This window comes from Cucurbita maxima, unplaced genomic scaffold, assembly GCF_002738345.1.
Source record: "Cucurbita maxima cultivar Rimu unplaced genomic scaffold, Cmax_1.0 Cma_Scf00025, whole genome shotgun sequence".
NCBI classification, from domain to species: Eukaryota; Viridiplantae; Streptophyta; class Magnoliopsida; order Cucurbitales; family Cucurbitaceae; genus Cucurbita; species Cucurbita maxima.
Window position 1 is genome coordinate 2,665,088 of NW_019272041.1, and position 16,790 is coordinate 2,681,877.

The 16,790-nt window shown below is 36.9% G+C and overlaps 3 protein-coding genes across 5 annotated transcripts; 2 read left to right on the forward strand and 1 right to left on the reverse strand.

Annotated features, from left to right (window-relative positions):
• Positions 1 to 404: 404 nt before the first annotated feature.
• Positions 405 to 3,783, forward strand: LOC111498694. Its single transcript, XM_023150033.1, has 4 exons — positions 405 to 1,047; positions 1,489 to 1,644; positions 1,720 to 2,406; positions 2,547 to 3,783. Exons 1-4 carry the CDS (start codon positions 715 to 717, stop codon positions 3,612 to 3,614), a joined length of 2,244 nt encoding a protein of 747 aa, XP_023005801.1. The 5' UTR covers positions 405 to 714; the 3' UTR covers positions 3,615 to 3,783.
• A 1,622-nt stretch (positions 3,784 to 5,405) lies between these two features.
• LOC111498769 (uncharacterized protein At3g28850-like) lies at positions 5,406 to 10,805 on the reverse strand. Of its 3 annotated transcripts, XM_023150136.1 has the most exons (6): positions 10,703 to 10,805; positions 10,369 to 10,477; positions 9,184 to 9,285; positions 8,347 to 8,507; positions 6,653 to 7,548; positions 5,406 to 6,420 (listed from the first exon to the last, which is right to left on the reverse strand). In XM_023150136.1, the coding sequence occupies exon 6, from the start codon at positions 6,326 to 6,328 to the stop codon at positions 5,423 to 5,425; it is 906 nt and encodes a 301-aa protein (XP_023005904.1). In that variant the 5' UTR covers positions 6,329 to 6,420; positions 6,653 to 7,548; positions 8,347 to 8,507; positions 9,184 to 9,285; positions 10,369 to 10,477; positions 10,703 to 10,805; the 3' UTR covers positions 5,406 to 5,422. The 3 variants fall into 3 exon arrangements, with proteins under 3 accessions (XP_023005904.1, XP_023005903.1, XP_023005906.1); XM_023150135.1 differs by having other exon boundaries at positions 10,369 to 10,800; XM_023150138.1 differs by lacking the exon at positions 5,406 to 6,420 and having other exon boundaries at positions 7,130 to 7,315; positions 7,388 to 7,548; positions 10,369 to 10,802.
• Positions 10,806 to 11,181: 376 nt separating this feature from the next.
• LOC111498771 lies at positions 11,182 to 13,431 on the forward strand. Its single transcript, XM_023150140.1, has 3 exons — positions 11,182 to 11,575; positions 12,276 to 12,380; positions 12,983 to 13,431. The coding sequence occupies exons 1-3, from the start codon at positions 11,255 to 11,257 to the stop codon at positions 13,295 to 13,297; spliced, it is 741 nt and encodes a 246-aa protein (XP_023005908.1). The 5' UTR covers positions 11,182 to 11,254; the 3' UTR covers positions 13,298 to 13,431.
• The last annotated feature ends 3,359 nt before the right edge of the window (positions 13,432 to 16,790 follow it).

The following is a 16,790-nucleotide window of genomic DNA, read 5'->3' on the forward strand; positions in this document are numbered from 1 at the left end:
GGTCATAAAAGTTTATGTTCAAAATAAACAATATCATATCATTGTGGAAAGTCGTGTTCATCTAATATGATATCGGAGTCGTGTGCATTCTAAATTTAGTTTTAAAGAAATCGACGAAAATATATGAATTTTGAAACATTTATTCAATCGTTTTATGTGCATTAATTGAACTTAACTGAATTTGAATACGTAATAAAAAAAAATCATAATTTAAATGGATGAATTTGGAAATAAAAAAATTAGGTAATTTTTTTTATTATGATTAAATGTTTTAATTTACGAAAATAAAATAACCACCTCACTCCAAAAACCCCGACAGTCAAAATGTTAATTTATTTTCCACAAATAAATAAATAAATAAATAAATAAAAATGGAAACAATATCTCTGTCTCTCTATCTTTTTCCCCATAAGACGACTTCCAGTGCCCTTCCTTACCTTTGTCTCTCTCTCTTTCTCTCTCTAGTTTTCATCTCAAAGCCAAACCCAACGGCATATTCTTCGTCTCTCTTTTCTCAAATTTCTTTTCCTCTTCTTCATAACTTCACAAACCCACAAATCCCTTTTGCCCAATTTGCGTTTAATCGACCTGGATTTTGCTATCTGTTCTTCGAAGATCTTGGAACACTTGGGCGCTGATAATTTCCCCCATTTTTTGCTACCCCCCTTTTTCCCCCCTTTGATTTCTTCGTTTTTTTTTCACATGGGTTAACCGATGGTTGTGAAGATGATGAAGTGGCGGCCATGGCCGCCGCTGGTTTCAAGGAAGTACGAGGTTAGGCTTGTCGTTAAGAAACTCGAAGGGCTTGACGGCGTCGCGGACAAGGGGGTTGACAAATTGACAGTAGAAATCAAATGGAAGGGTCCGAAAATGGCTTTGAGTCCATTGAGAAGAACGGCTGTGAAGAGAAATTACACGAAGGAAGCATATGGGGTGGATCAGAACGGCGTCGTTCAGTGGGATGAAGAGTTTCATAACGTTTGTACTTTCTCTGCTTATAAGGAGAATGTGTTTCATCCATGGGAGATCGTTTTCTCTGCCTTCAATGTGAGTTTGATTTTGGATCTTTTTGTCGTGTTCTGTTTTCGATTGAATCTTTGTCTACTTTTTGTTGTTGTTCGAAATTGGATTTGCCTGGATTCATGTTCCCTTGTTCTTGATTTGTTTCATTCTCCATGTTCTCCAAGTTCTTGAATCTGGGTCTCATCTGCTTTGAACTCTAATCTTTACAATGGCCTTTGAGTTCATTAAGGGAGCTGATTTTTGTAATTTTGTTCTTGTGAGCTTCTGAATTCTGTTCTGAATGTTCTATGCTGAAAATTTGCTGATATCTTGTGGATCATATTTGTCTCTCTTCTTAGATTGTATGGCTACACATTGCTGATGTTCTGTTCTTGTTCTTGATATCATATTTATATGGATGAGCTTATCAGTAATGGTCGATAGTTAACCCGAATCATCTTTGATTTTGTTTCCCTTTCTACATAGGGCTTAAATCAAGGGTCGACAAACAAAGTTCATGTTGTTGGCTCAGCAGCTCTTAACCTGTCTGAACACCTTTCTGTGGCTGAACAAAAAGAGCTTGAATTGAAGATACCCCTTAATCCATCTACAAATGCATCCGAGGCTAGCCACGTTCTCTGGGTTCGTATCGTCCCGTTTCCTCAAGATCCATTGATTTATTACGTGCTTTTTTCTTATGTTTACTGAATCGTGCAGATATCGCTGAACTTATTGGAGCTAAGAACGGCTCAAGTTGTATCACAACCTATACAGAGATCAATGGCTGCAGCCTCATCTCCACCTTGGTCAGGAGAAAATGTCCCAGCAGAAAAGGATGAGGTCTCTGCTCTTAAAGCTGGCCTTAGGAAAGTAAAGATTTTTACGGAGTTTGTGTCGACCCGAAAGGCAAAAAAGGCTTGCCATGAAGAGGAAGGCAGTGAGGGCAGGTGCTCGACTAAGAGTGAGGATGGCGAGTCGAGCTACCCGTTTGACTCTGATTCGCTTGATGACGTTGAGGAAGTGGAAACCGATGAAGCGAAGGAGGATACTAACATTAGGAAGTCCTTTAGTTATGGCACTCTGGCTTATGCAAATTATGCTGGAGGATCATATTACTCTGATATGAAGATCAACGGTGATGACGAAAATTTAGTTTACTATAGTAATCGAAAATCAGATGTCGGGTGTTCGAGCATGGAGGATTCAAATGCATCGGCATCTGAGCAAACTTTGCCACAAAGTTCGAAACGAGGCCTACTTCCGTGGAGGAAGAGAAAGTTAAGTTTTAGATCACCTAAGGTAAAAGGAGAGCCATTGTTGAAGAAGGCTTACGGCGAAGAAGGTGGTGATGACATTGATCATGATCGAAGGCAGCTCAGCTCCGATGAATCTATTGGTCTTGGGGTAAGCTGACGCAACTCCGTACCGACGTCTTACTACCTACTACTTATTAATTAATTAACGGCTAAGTGATTTCATACAACCGATTCTATAATTCGTTTCGTTTCTACATTTCTTTGCTAAGTTTAAGTTGGTTATTGCAGTGGCAAAAGACCGAAGAGGATTCAACTGCGAATCGATCATCGGTTTCGGAATTTGGGGACGACAATTTTGCGATTGGCGCTTGGGAACAGAAAGAAATCGTGAGCCGTGATGGACATTTGAAGCTACAAACACAGGTCTTCTTTGCTTCTATCGACCAACGGAGTGAGCGGGCAGCTGGTGAAAGTGCTTGTACTGCTCTAGTAGCTGTTATTGCTGATTGGTTTCACAACAGCCAAAATCTCATGCCTATAAAATCTCAGTTCGATAGTTTGATTCGAGATGGCTCGTTCGAGTGGAGGAAACTCTGCGAAAATGAAATATATCGCGAAAAATTCCCAGACAAGCATTTTGATCTCGAAACTGTCGTCCAAGCTGAAATCCGACCTCTTTCTGTGGTTCCAAGGAAGTCGTTCATTGGTTTTTTCCATCCAGAAGGCGTAAATGAGGCGAGGTTTGAATTTTTGCACGGTGCCATGTCCTTTGATAACATATGGGATGAGATTAGCCGTACTGGGTCGGAATGTTCAGACGATAGTGAACCGCGAGTTTATATTGTCAGTTGGAACGACCATTTCTTTATTCTCAAGGTCGAATCCGATGCGTACTACATCATCGACACATTAGGGGAGAGACTCTATGAAGGATGCAATCAAGCCTACATCTTGAAGTTTGATGATAACACTACGATCTGTAAAATGCCTGACACTAGCCAATCATCAGGCGAAAAAACGTCCAATGATCAGCAGATTGTTGCAGAAATAGTCGAAGACGAAGATCAACAGGCGAGTGTATTGGCGAACGTAACTTCAGAAGAACCAATGAATGAGAAAGACAAAGTCTTATGTCGTGGGAAACAATCGTGTAAAGAATACATCAAGAGCTTCTTGGCTGCTATCCCGATTCGGGAACTGCAAGCCGATATCAAGAAGGGTCTAATGGCATCAACCCCGCTTCACCATCGACTCCAGATCGAGCTGCACTACACCCAGATTTTGCAACCTTCGGACGATCTCAAAGGCATAACACGAAGCCCAGATTCGACGCTAGCAGACATTGCTGCTACATAATGTAAATTTTAGGATGCTTGGTTAGTCTAACTAGTTTTTGTTTTTGAAATGACTGAGAGGTTAACAAAGAGGAATTTATAGAGAAGAGAGGGGATGAAAATGCAGTGTAGTAGTAGTTAGTATGCAGCAGCAGCAATGTAAAGAGCAACTGCCTGTGTTTTTTGCTTGCCTTTTGGTGTCTAATCTCCCTTTCATTTGTCTGATGAACAGCCTTTCGGTATAAATGAGTGTGTGAGATCTCACGTCAGTTGGAGAAGAGAACGAAACATTGTTTATAAGGGTGTGGAAGCCTCTCTCTAGCATATGCGTTTTAAAAACTGAGGGGAAGTCCGAAAGGGAAAGTCCAAAGATGATGATATCTACTAGCGGTGGGCTTAGACGATTACAAATAATAGGACATGGACAATGTGTCAGTGAGGAGGTTGAGCCTTGATGGAGGTGGACACAAGACAGTGTATTAGTAAGAACGCTAGTGGGGAGGAGAATGAAATATTATTTATAAGGGTGTGAAGACTTCTCTCTAGTAGGCGAGTTTTAAAAACTTTAAAGGGAAGCTCGAACGGGAAAGCCCAAGAAGGACAATATCTGCTAGTGGTGGACTTAGGCTGTGGTATCAGAGCCAGACACCGAGTAATGTGCTAGCGAGGAGGCTAAGCTCTAAAGGGGGTAGACACAAATGGTATGTCAGCAAAGACGTTGATGGAAAGAAGAACGAAACATTATTTATAAGGGTGTGAAAATCTCTTCCGAAAAAACTCGAAATCTGGATTTCAATTTTGTAGGTATGAAGATGGGATGGGATGTTTATGGTGTTGATGTTGTGGTTAATAAGTTTATGAGAATTATTTGCTTTTGTTCCATTATGATTTGAGGTATCCTATGAGAAGGGTGGTGGGGAGGCTATGAGGACAATAAGCAAAACAAAAGGAATATGTTTAATATTTTAATAAAATAATAAAATAATTGAAGGAAAAAAAATATGAATGGATAAAGTAAAGCATATAATAATTAGAGGTCAAAAAGAAAATAACTTTTGTTTGATTAAAACTTGAGGGAAATCAGTTTATTAGTTTCAATCAAAGGGAAACTTTTTGGCTTTAAAATCTTAATTATACCACTAAATATGCCATGATTTTAGTTTAATTATGCCATGATTTTAGTTTAATTGCACACCCTTCCTTCATTATATCTAAATTTCATTCTATGTACTTTCAATAAAGCTCAACAGTGGTCCCTACTGTTATTTATCTTCGGAAAAGTCGTGCTTGAACTCGAGTGCCCAAACAAATTTCTCGTACTGATTTGATGAGATCAGATACCTGAAATATCATGAATTAAAGATGTTAATTTTGTAATATTACCATTTAGAGTAAAAGAAAACAAGTTTTTTGTTCATCAAAGAGAGGCTATTTGACATGCAAGTTTGATACTTATTGTTGCCAAATTATAGGGAGGAAGGTAAAAGGAAAGAAGAATTTAAAAGAAAAACAATGAAATAGGGCTGTGTTTGCCCCTTTTTGATATTGATATTGACTCGATCACTTTTTCTAGCCTTTTTCCAAAGCAGCCATGTGCTAGTCCTCCTCTTCCTATCATTCTCAATCATTTTCATTCAACAATACAATTATTTCTGTGATCATATTCCAAATTCTCCATTCAGACATACATAACTAAATTCATCACCAACAACTGATTCATCTGCTACGAAAATAGATAATTAAAGCTACAATGGCAGTCGAGAAACGAACATAGCACGCCCATCGAGTTTTAAACAATGAACAGAAAATTCCAAGAAGATTATAGTGATTTCAGCAGCAAATGGGGCATTTGGCTAACCCATTTTCATTGCAATCAGGACATCTAATATACAAGCTGTTGTCGTGGTCGTGGTCGTGGTTGTCTTTAAGAACCTTACGGCTACCATTGCAGCTTGGGCACACCAGAAACCTGGTGTTTGCACAGCAAGAGCATGGAGAATTAGCCAAGTCTAATGGTATGCCATCCAGCAGTTTCCTTAGCTTGCCTTGCTCATGCAGGCCTACCACTTGCTCTGCTCCTCCAATGTACCTTCCCTTAATAAAAAGCTGTGGAGGGATCACCTTAGCCCCCAAGACATCCCACAGCTCCTCCCTGAATTCCAAGTGCATCGACACATCTCTCTCCATAAACAACACTTTGAAACTTTCGAGCAGGAACCGAATACCGTTACATTTATCGAATGTTTTCCTAATACCTCTCAAGCTCGTCGAGTAAAATATAACGGATTCGCTTCCTCCTGGTGGACATCTCTCTTCAAAGTCTAGTAAAGATGAGCGTTCTTCATGACTGTCTACCTTCACTTGGAACCAACCCCTTGGTTCCATGGTGATTCTTCCTGATAGACATGGAGCCTCCGAATTTTTCTTGGCAGCCAAGATTTCCTCAGATTTTATGAACGGACCGGGATGGTTTCGGTCGCTAAAGCTAATCTCGAGTTCAGATTCTGCGTCTTTCAAATCTTTAACGTGTTGGGATATGGTGCTACATTCTACTACTGGCAGGGACACCCTGAAGTTGCTGCTGCTGTTCTTGGAAATTTGTTCTTGAAAAACTGGTGGGGTTTCACATAAATGGCTACAAGTTTTCTCAGTGGGGTCTGATAGAAGAGAAATGCGTTGTTTTAAAGAGCTAATGGAAGGGTAGAGTTTCATTTTCTTCAGCAGCCTTCCCTTCATATCCTTCCTTCATCTGTTTCTTCTTGTCATCACATCACTAAATAGCAGTTCAAATTTCAGTTCTGGATTCCAATATAGCTAGAAAGTGGAGGCTGAAAGAAAGGCAAAAAAAAGGTGTTTGTTAGTTTGCTTTCAGAGAGGTGCATAAATTAATGACTTTAGCAGAGTGGGGCTTGGGATGCCATTGTTTAGTGAGGCAACTATTTGTAACTCATATTCTGACCCATCACCAACAATGGTTCATCAATCATGTTATGACACAATAATGAAATAAGAAAAAAGAAAAAGATGCATGATGAAGAAGAAGAAAGACCCTGACCCCACCTATTTGGTGTATGCTCATGAGAAAAGCAGCAAAGTGAAGAGGGTCAATGGCAGAGGCTAAACCACCCACCCCATCATGATTTGGTATATGAGAAAGGAACCTTCGTGGCCATTTTCGACAAGCTTCGTGGTTTGTCGAGGGACAATGCATGCTTATGCTGTTCATAAACTTTGGTGGATTACCGAACTAGCTACATCTATTCTACAGTACTTTCTGTTAGGAATCACGACTCTCCACAATGGTATGATATTGTCCACTTTGAGCATAAGTTCTCGTAGTTTTGCTTTTGGTTTAGACCTCATACCAATGGAGATGTATTCTTTACCGTACTTTCGTGGTTCCTGATCTAACAAGAGTCTTACAATCTTCAGCCCAAGAAAAATATAAATAATGCATCAATATGAAGTACAATGATTCAAATATACTATTTGAAGAAACATGTATACATCAATGATGATCATATTAAAGCAAGCATAAAGAAAAAACTTGAACCTTTGCTCAGATAGTACAACTTATTTTAGAACTTAATTGTTACTCTTTCCATTTTGTATCTACGAAAAACAAAGTAATCCACGTGAGAATGACGATAAGTAGTATGGTACTCTCTAATAACCCGAGTTTTTTTTTGGCAATTTTCACAACTCAATTCTCCTGAATAAGTTGTTCAAATGGTCATAGTGCAAAAGTTGTCTGCCCAAGGAACGAACAAGGATCTAAAGATGACAGAGCTTTACAAGGGTTTATATGTACAAACATCAATAGCTGAGTAATCAATAAATAAAAGCTCTTAGCTATGTCCGAATAGTGATGCAATCACCAATTCATAATCAAAGCCAAAACATGTTAGTTTATTATCATGTCCATCAATAATGGTTATCTGCATATGATATGAACCCTGCAAGGAGAAGGAAATAGTTAGAATGCATAATAGTTAAAGGAAAAAGAATTCAATGATTGTGTGTGTATATGTTTTTCATCCCAAAAAACCTAGTTACTTTAGATAATAAGGTGTAACAACCCAAGCCCACGCTAGTAGATATTGTCCTCTTTGGGCTTTCCCTTTCAGGCTTCCCCTCAAGGTTTTAAAATGCATCTGCTAAGGAGAGGTTTCCACACCCTTATAAGGAATGCTTCGTTCCCATCTCCAACTAATGTGGGATCTCATAATCCACCCCCTTGGAGACTCAGCGTCCTCACTAACACACTGCTCGGAACTTGGCTTTGATACCATTTGTAACAGTTCAAGTCCACTGCTAGTAGATATTGTCCTCTTTGAACTTTCCCTTCCGAGCTTCCCCTCAAAGTTTTTAAAACGCGTATGCTAGAGAGAGGTTTCTACACCCTTATAAGGAATGTTTCGTTTCCCTCTCTAACCCACGTAGGATCTCACATAAGGTCACCATGAAGCTCTTTAGATAAGGTTCTAGTTTCAATAATTAGATTTGTGCTAACTTGAACTCCCATTAGGTTCTAGTGGAATACTTAATATTAAGAGAACAAATGAAACCAAGAAAACCCTTCCATAAGGTAGAGCGATGCTTTTAATCCTTTCAAGATAAAAAGAACAGACTTTGTAGATCAATTGAGCCAGGATAAAACCTTGTTCCTTTAACTTATTAAGAGAAAAAAAAAAAAACCAGAAACTACAAGAAAAAGATAAACACAAGTGGTAAACATGAATTGAGTAACTTACAGGTACAAAGAATGCCAGAGGCGTTTGAAATGGGGCAAGTGCAAAATCACCAGACGTATAAGGGCAGGACGTCTCAACACAAATGTCATAGCTGTCACTATATACGTGCCATCCGAAATATAAAATATCAACTACCATTTTTCCTGCAATGATTGGCTTACCTGTGCCACGTGTACAAGATTGCTGTCATTAGCCAAAGTTCGAGCTAAGGTTCAAAGGATGACATATGCCTAATGTAACTGCCCAAGCCCACCGCTAGTAGATATTGTCCTCTTTGGGCTTTCCCTCAAGGTTTTTAAAACGCGTATGCTAGGGAGAGGTTTCCACACCCTTATAAAGAATGTTTCGTTCTCCTCCCCAATAGACGTGGGATCTCACACCTAACAAGAATTACACGAGGGGGAAGGGGTATACCTTCTCTCTCAAGGGTCAAATAAAGACAGGGCAGTTGGTGCTAGTTAGAAGTAAAACAGAAGCGATAGAGAAGTATCCTCTAATCTGGCTTATCCATAAAAAAGATGACAAATCTAAAGGTTAATCTAACCCATGAACTCATTATTATTCATAGAAGAAAGGAAGGTAGTAGGTAGCAGATGTCAGCCCTGTTACTAGGAAAAACAGTTCAGTGCCTGTTTTATTGACGTTAAGCGCCCACTAAATTTACCAATGGAGCAACTAGTAACAGCTAAATAAAAGTTTAATATAAACATGTGCAAATTTGCATCAAATCCTAAAAAGAGATATTCATAGTTAAGTTTCAGCTTCTACTTGTCAAAAAAATGGAATGTTTAGAAAACTATAAAGATGATGAAAAGGGTTAAGTGGGGTATTATGTACCTATGATTAGATTTAAGGTCATATTTGTTGGGTGACCCCTAACTATGGGGCTGGGAGATATTTCTACTCCTTTCACCATGATATCATACTTAGCTGTCTCATCTGCATCAGTTGCAGAACAAAAATCAATTATCAATACAAAATTCCATTCCATCAGAGCAAAGTTCAGTCGAAGTTAGAGAATAAAATGCAAACTTCCATAGACCCCGTGGTGATTGGTTAAATCTTAATGAACTAGAGCTAGCTCGGTCATCAAGATGTTAGACATTCGAATTTACGCCCATGCAAGTGCTATTTATGAATTTTCATGATATGTTCATCATTTTATCTACATTTCTATTAAATTCAGGTCTCAACATTCAGGCCAACGTCGACATTTAAAACCTTGCTGAGCTGGTCTATTAAAAAAAGGTAAACTTCCATAGGCTATTTAGTTCTCATTTACCATCTAATTATCTGACATAACATCAAATAATATTGTCTTGGGTGGGCTTTCCTTTCAAGTTTCCCAAGTTTCCCTTGAGGTTTTTAAAATTTTTTAAAACATTTCGTTACCCTTTCCAACAAATGTAGGATCTCACAATATGGATGGATTGTGAGATCTCACGTCGGTTGAGGAGGAGAACGAAACATTTTTTATAAGAGTGTGAAAACCTCCCCTAGCAGATGCATTTTAAAAACCTCGAGGAGAAGCCTAAAAGGTAAAGTCAAAAAATGACCATATTTATTAGCGGTAAGCTTGGGCTGTTACATACGTAACACCGTCAAATTCAACACTGTTCACCTTCAAGCACATCATTGTCGTTGAGATGTGAAAGATGGAAGGGTGTTAGAAGTGTTGCAAAATGAAGCTCTATAATAATGATGGGTTAATAACAGTGCCTTTAACAGTACCAGAAATGCAACTACGAATAGAAAAATGAAATGATGAAACGAAATGATGTTTAAAATAAGAGATTGAAACCCTGGAGGAAAAAAACAAACAAACAAACATATTCAACAGTACATTGACATTGACTTTCAATCATTAAATATTACTCAACTATAAGTGGATTGACAGTGAAATATAAGCAAAAAAACAGAGCCACAAGCTATTTAATCTAACCCACAAAACCAAGATTCAGAATGGAAAGAAAAAAAATCTCAGAAATGGAGTAAAAGCATTGAAATTAGAAAAGCACAAACCGCAGAGATGAACTCGAGTGACGAAGAAGTGTGGAACAAAGCTCAGCCAAAGAAGAAATGAAAAAATCAGCTTCATCAGAAGAGGAGAGGGTTCCATGGAATTCGAACTCTGTAATAACAAATTTGAGGAAAAACTTGAGAATTTCTAATAATAAAGCTCTGGGGTCGCGTGAAAAATGGGGGTTTCGGTGGAGTAGAGTGGGAGAAACTGAATGAAACGAACACCATTGGAGAGCGGGAAGAATCCCTTCTTCGTCGGGGTTTAGCAGATGGGATACACAGAAATTTTATAAAAAAATAATGCAAGAAGAGAAGAACCAAGCAAACCGTTGACCTAGGATCTTGCAGCTATGAAGACTATCCATTTTCTTTATCCCTTGATCTGTGAATTTACTTTGTTCTACTTCGTTTGGAATCCTTAGGGATTGGCACGAGAGACGCATACTCGTTGTTGAAAAGGTTTTAGAAGGAATTTTTCGTTTCCCTCACCACCTTCATGTTTGACTTTAATTCCATTTGGAAAAGCCCAGTAGAGCGTTGTCAACATAAAATGCCCTCGTCCTCGTTAATGGGCTCGGCCCATTACCTAAAACGGCCCAATTAAAATAGTGTAGAAGGGCATTTACGAAAAGGTTCTCTTTCGATCGTTAATGGGCTAGGCCCATTTCCTAAAACGGCCCAATTAAAATAATGTAGAAGGGCATTTATGAAAAGTTTCTCTTTCGATCGTTAATGGGCTCGGCCCATTTCCTAAATCGGCCCAATTAAAGTTTTGGGAATCTTTGTCAGCTTGTCCATGAAGTTTGACTCTTTTCGATCTTCGTTGACAACTTCGGTTCCCGGGTTTCTTCGGCAGAAGTTTCCACTTTCAATTTCCAGTCCAAACATGGCGATTTACGATCTCTCAACGGCATCTGCCGTGCTGCTTCTCCTAATGACGGCGGCGGCCGTTGAAGCTAGGGACAGCAACCGAGTTTTCTCTCCTTGCGCCGACACGACTGTTGAGAAGTCCGACGGTTTCACCTTAGGGCTTGCTTTTGCGACGCAGCAGAAGTTCGTCTTTAACAAAACGTTGAATTTGTCTCCTTGTGACAGTAGGCTTGCTCTTACGAATGGAAATTCTCTGATCTCTGTGTTTAGACCTATGGTTGATGAGATCTCCCTCCTCACCGTCAGTACTACTCCCTCCGTGTCCAATTTCAACCCGGTTAGTTCTTCGAATTCTTTGTTCTTTTTCCTCTTTTGATGTCGAATTTATCGGTTGGTTCTGTTTGATCTTCGTTTGAAGTTGATACGAGCGCTAGTATTAGATTTTTGTGCGTGAGTTTGTCGAATCGGATGGTCATTAGGTTTTGTGAAATTGAGGTAATAGGTCTTGTATGACTCTCAAATAAAACATGGGTTTGGTTTTTAAACCCTACTCCTAAGCACGAAACAGGGGGGCAAACAGAACAGATCATTTTGGAATCACTTCACGTGCTTTAATTGTATGATTCAAGCTCGATTTGATTTGGGATTTGTTTGGTATATGAATTGTTTCTTTGAGAATATTATAATCAATAGCTATTGGTTGGCATTGACTCAATGTTGACAAGAAACTCCAATGTTGATGTTTAGTTGGAAAAATAAGGAATTTCACTGAAGATGGTATTAAGACGTTCTACTCTCAGTTCGTGTTTGAGAGAGTAGATAGTCGCCCTCCCTCTTCCGCCTTAAGATGATGCCTTCCTAATGCTTGGGCTGCTTTGTTTCCATAGAAGGAAGAGATTAATTGTATGGGCTTGTTTGATTTCTATTGCTCACATAGATCTAAAATCTTTTCTACTAGCTTATTTACTACAAATGCTAGTGTTCTGTTCTTACCAGTGGTGGACTCACTATTCCTTGTTCATTTCATCCATTACCAGTCTTCCAATAGCTATATGGTTGCATTTGCTGGACGGAAATATGCTGCAAGGTCCCCTCCTATTTTTGTCGCTGATGAACAACATGCCGTGACCAGCTTTACTCTGGTAAGTTCATGGCATAGGAAGTAGAAAGTAAACTAAAGACACAAGACATGGATATAATAGAACACTGCCTTTCTGATATGTTGTTTTTAAGAATATGACATCCCAAGATGCAGCCTTGTTGGCCAAGGTTCGTGGTGTCCTAGTGTTGCCTATGATAGGGGGGTTCATGTAACTAATAATCGTTCTATAAACATTCAAAATACTTTTGTATTTTCAACTCATATATGCAACGGTTGCAAAATTATTTGCCACATTACAACAACTTCCTCCAATAATTTCTTGTAATGAGAAGGGGAGACAATTAGACTAGAGAAATTCATTGTTGAGGATAGTGGGTAGATTTTCGGTGAGATTACACATCGGTTGGGGAGGAGAACGAAACATTCTTTATTAGGGTGTGAAAAACTCTCCCTAGTAAACGTGTTTTAAAAACTTTGAGGAGAAGCCCAAATAAATCAATATTTGTTAGCGGTGGGTTTTGGGTTAGTACATTATCAGAGCATGTTGACTTCTAATCCTAGAGAAGCGTTTGGACAATCCATTGTGCTCTTTATGATTGTTTTCACTTTGGCATCAATTCCATCAAATGTTCTCGTGTACAGGTGCTCGAGTTCGAGAAGGGCAGGCTGCAAAACTTGTTCTGGAAAAGGGACGGTTGTGCTCAATGCTCAAACAACAATACCTTTGTATGCATCAACAATCAGGATTGTGCAATCAGAACAAGCAACTGCAAATATCGTGGTGGTCCTGTCGATTGCAGTCTTGCTATACAACTAGCATTCTCGGGCACCGATAAGCACCTTTTGGTTTTCAACTCTTGGTATGAAGTCTCAAAACTTTGCCAGTACTCGCTCTTCAATCTGTATTCGAATCTCAAAGATTCTCTCACTAGTCAGTACAACAAGATCTTCCAATAGAGCATAGCACATATATTTTGGTTAATGCATATTCCCATACATGTATGTTGTAATTCAGTTTAAGCATCAAATTCCCTTCATTTCTTCTTAAATGATTCACCATACGCAAGGCTGAGTGTTTGTTTGTAGATTTATTACCCAATCCTTATATGTATTCTAAACTCCCAGTTAAGAGTATTTCGGATACACAGTCGATCGGACTCTAATACTTATATAATCATAAGTTTGCACACGTGTGAATCCTACGTTTTTTTCAATCGATAAACCAACAGAAGTTTCGGGTTTAAATTGATAAAATTATTAATTTATCCTTTCATTATGAAAATCATTCACAATTCTTGTAACATGTACTCAAGTTTTTATTTTTTTTATTTGTCTTACTCATTGTACACATACATTAAATTTTTTATTTTATTTTTATGTATACATACAGTTGCAAATACAAGATTATAAATAAATAATATTAAGATATTTGAAAATATATACTTATATATATATATATATATATATAAGAACAAGTTTATACAAAATAATAAATATTTAAGGAATAAAAAAAAAACAAGAAAAGTCGTGCCCTCTCAGCCCTTTCTCGTTTTATTATTCCCCTCGCTTAACTTACATAGCCGCCAAAAGCTTTCCCCACGCTTTTCTCGTCCAGCCAGCCTCCCCCATTTTCTGGCCAACGACGAATAAACAAACTCACGCGCCACCTCCATCCAATTTCCAGATAATAATAATAATAATATTTTTTTAAAAAAATTCTATAAAAGCTGGTTTGTTTATTTAAAAAAGGAGAGAAAAAAACCCATTAATTTTCCATTAAAATTTTGAATTATATAAAATTACACAATAAAAAATCCCACAACAAACAAACAAAAAAACAAATAAATAAATAAATAAATAAATAAACAAACGTTCATTCATTCCATTGTGCCAGTTTTCTGAAGTCCCATTATTACATATCTGGTGGACACATCTTTTCACAAATTCCTCACCCAAACGACTATTTTGTCACAAAAATTTTGTACAATTGTCAAAATTTGAGGTAAAGTTGGCGAGGATTTTGTTTTCTTTTGGTAAAATAAATAATTAAATTTATGTATGCATGGTGTGTCGTGTTGGTAGAAGAAGAACCGGAGGAGGAAGGAGCGGGTTTGACTGCTCCTATCAAACACTTCTGCAAATGAGACCCTAAATTTGTCCCCTTTCTAAAAGGGTCTTGCATGCAATGGTAAAGACTTTAAGCCCCTTAATTTAAGCCTGCTTTTGTCACTGTGGGACACCTTCTTAAACACCCTTTGTTTTCTTTTGTTTGTTTGTGTAACTTCTTCATCATGCACCATTCTCCTTTAATCCTCATTATTCAACGTACCCGTCCCTCCACCCAACATCGTAAATATTATTCAAACCGTCCGTAAGGGAACTCTTGTGATTTTCCAATATGAACATAGCTCGGTTGATGTTATTTGTTTATTTTTACGAACAAAAAATCAAAATGAAAAGAAAAAAGGTGTAGAAGAAAATGACCATATGTGGGGGAGGTGACAGCTCTTTGGGTATTTAGTAACTGAAATAGGAAAACCAGGCAAGCTTTGTTGAAGTTGTTTGTTTTGTTTTGTTCACTTGCTGACTGATCTTATCTTTAACTTTCTCTCCTCTCTCTCTTCTTTTCATCCATTTTGTAATGGTTTTTGAGATGCTATTTTCTCAATCCCTTTACAACACTTGTTAGTTTTATATTTGATGATAGGTTTAAAATATTCTTCAAACACAGTCATATTTTTTCAAACCTACTCTCGTTTTGAAACGCGGATTCGTTGCATGGGCAGTGTTGAACTGATTTTAGAATTGTTCAAGCTCATCGCTAGTAGACATTATTCTGTTTGGGCTTTTTCTTTCGGACTACTCCTCAAGGTTGATTTTTAAAATTCAGGGTGGTTTTGTAATTTGATAACCTAAACTACTAGGATTATATTATTCAAACGGTAAAGGTTGAATTTTTAAAAAAATTGAAAAAAAAATTGATTCAGTTTGTGGGTTAGAGTTTTTTTTTAGTCGGGTCAACTCAACCAACTTGAAAATTAGGGTTCACATGTCCAACTCGACCTTACTTTTAAGATTATTGTGAAGATTAATAAAAGTTGAGGTTTGTAATAGATATTAGTGATGCATTGTGCCTTACAAATGTTTGTATTTAAGTTATTAATGTGATATGTACAGTGGATAAATATGATTTTTTTTTTAAAAAAGCAATCCGACGACCCCACCCAACTCGAAAAGTTGGTGTGCTACGTTGTGAGCTATATTCAGGTAATTCAAGTCACCAACTTGAAATTTGGAGTCGATCTATAAACGAAATACATATTAGAACATCCCAGCTTAAACATGGTTGCCCCAGTAAAGATGAGATTTTTATTAGAACGATGATTCTTAAACAACTTTTAAAATCAAAATTTGAATAATTTAAGCTGATAATAAGAAAACGGGTTTGAAAAATTGAAAGCCGGGATGAATTGTAATTGTTAATCGTTTTGTGAATTAAACGAAGAATTGTGATAGGTGAATGTTAAAATGAGTTGTCACAAAAGAAAATCTCATATATTAAAGTTTGTTATATAGCAATGAAGGCGAAATTAATTAGTACAATCTCATTCTTAGTTGTCATTTTGACTTAAAAAAGCTTTTTAATTACTCAAATTACTATTTATATTAATATTATTTATTATTATTATTTTATGTGTGAAATGGGCATTATGGTTACAAAAACAGTTTGAATTGGTATTTGAAACCAGAGTTTAATTGGTTGTGGTTGGTGAACTCTTGCCTTTTACTTTTATTTTAATTTAATTTAATTTAATTTAATTTAATTTTCTCTTTTTCCGTGTTCTCCAATTAAATTATAAATACAATTTAATTAGTTTATAGAAAATTAAAATTAAAAATTCTTTATATTTTTTATTTAAAAAATATTGAATATGTCTTTTATACGCCTTTGAAAGCTTAAGGACTAAATAAATAAAATTTAAAGTAGAAGGACTAAGTTGCAAAGGGATGAAATTTGCAAAATGATCCCTTTGAATAAGCGGTATTTTAGTTTGAATGGTTTGAGTTGCTGGTTTATTTATTTTTTGTTTTTTTTTACTCGTCTCTCGTTATACCTATATACTTATAAAAGAAGAACATGTCGTGTTGTGCGTGACCTTTAAATGTTATAAAAATCAATGTTTTTTTTTTTTTAATTCTCCTTCGTGTTAGTAAATTTTGACCTAGTTTTCTGATGTTTTATGATGTCAATTATTATTATTTTTCAATTAATTATACATGGTAATTTGTTGAATTTCTTTCTTGAATTAAATTACAAGTTTAGTCGTTTAATTTTGAAATTTTTCGTTCATATAATATGTGAATTTTAGATTAAGTAATAAGCTTATAAGTTCATTTTTTTTTTTTTTTTTTTTTTTTTTTTTTTTTTTTTTTTTTTTTTTTTTTTTTT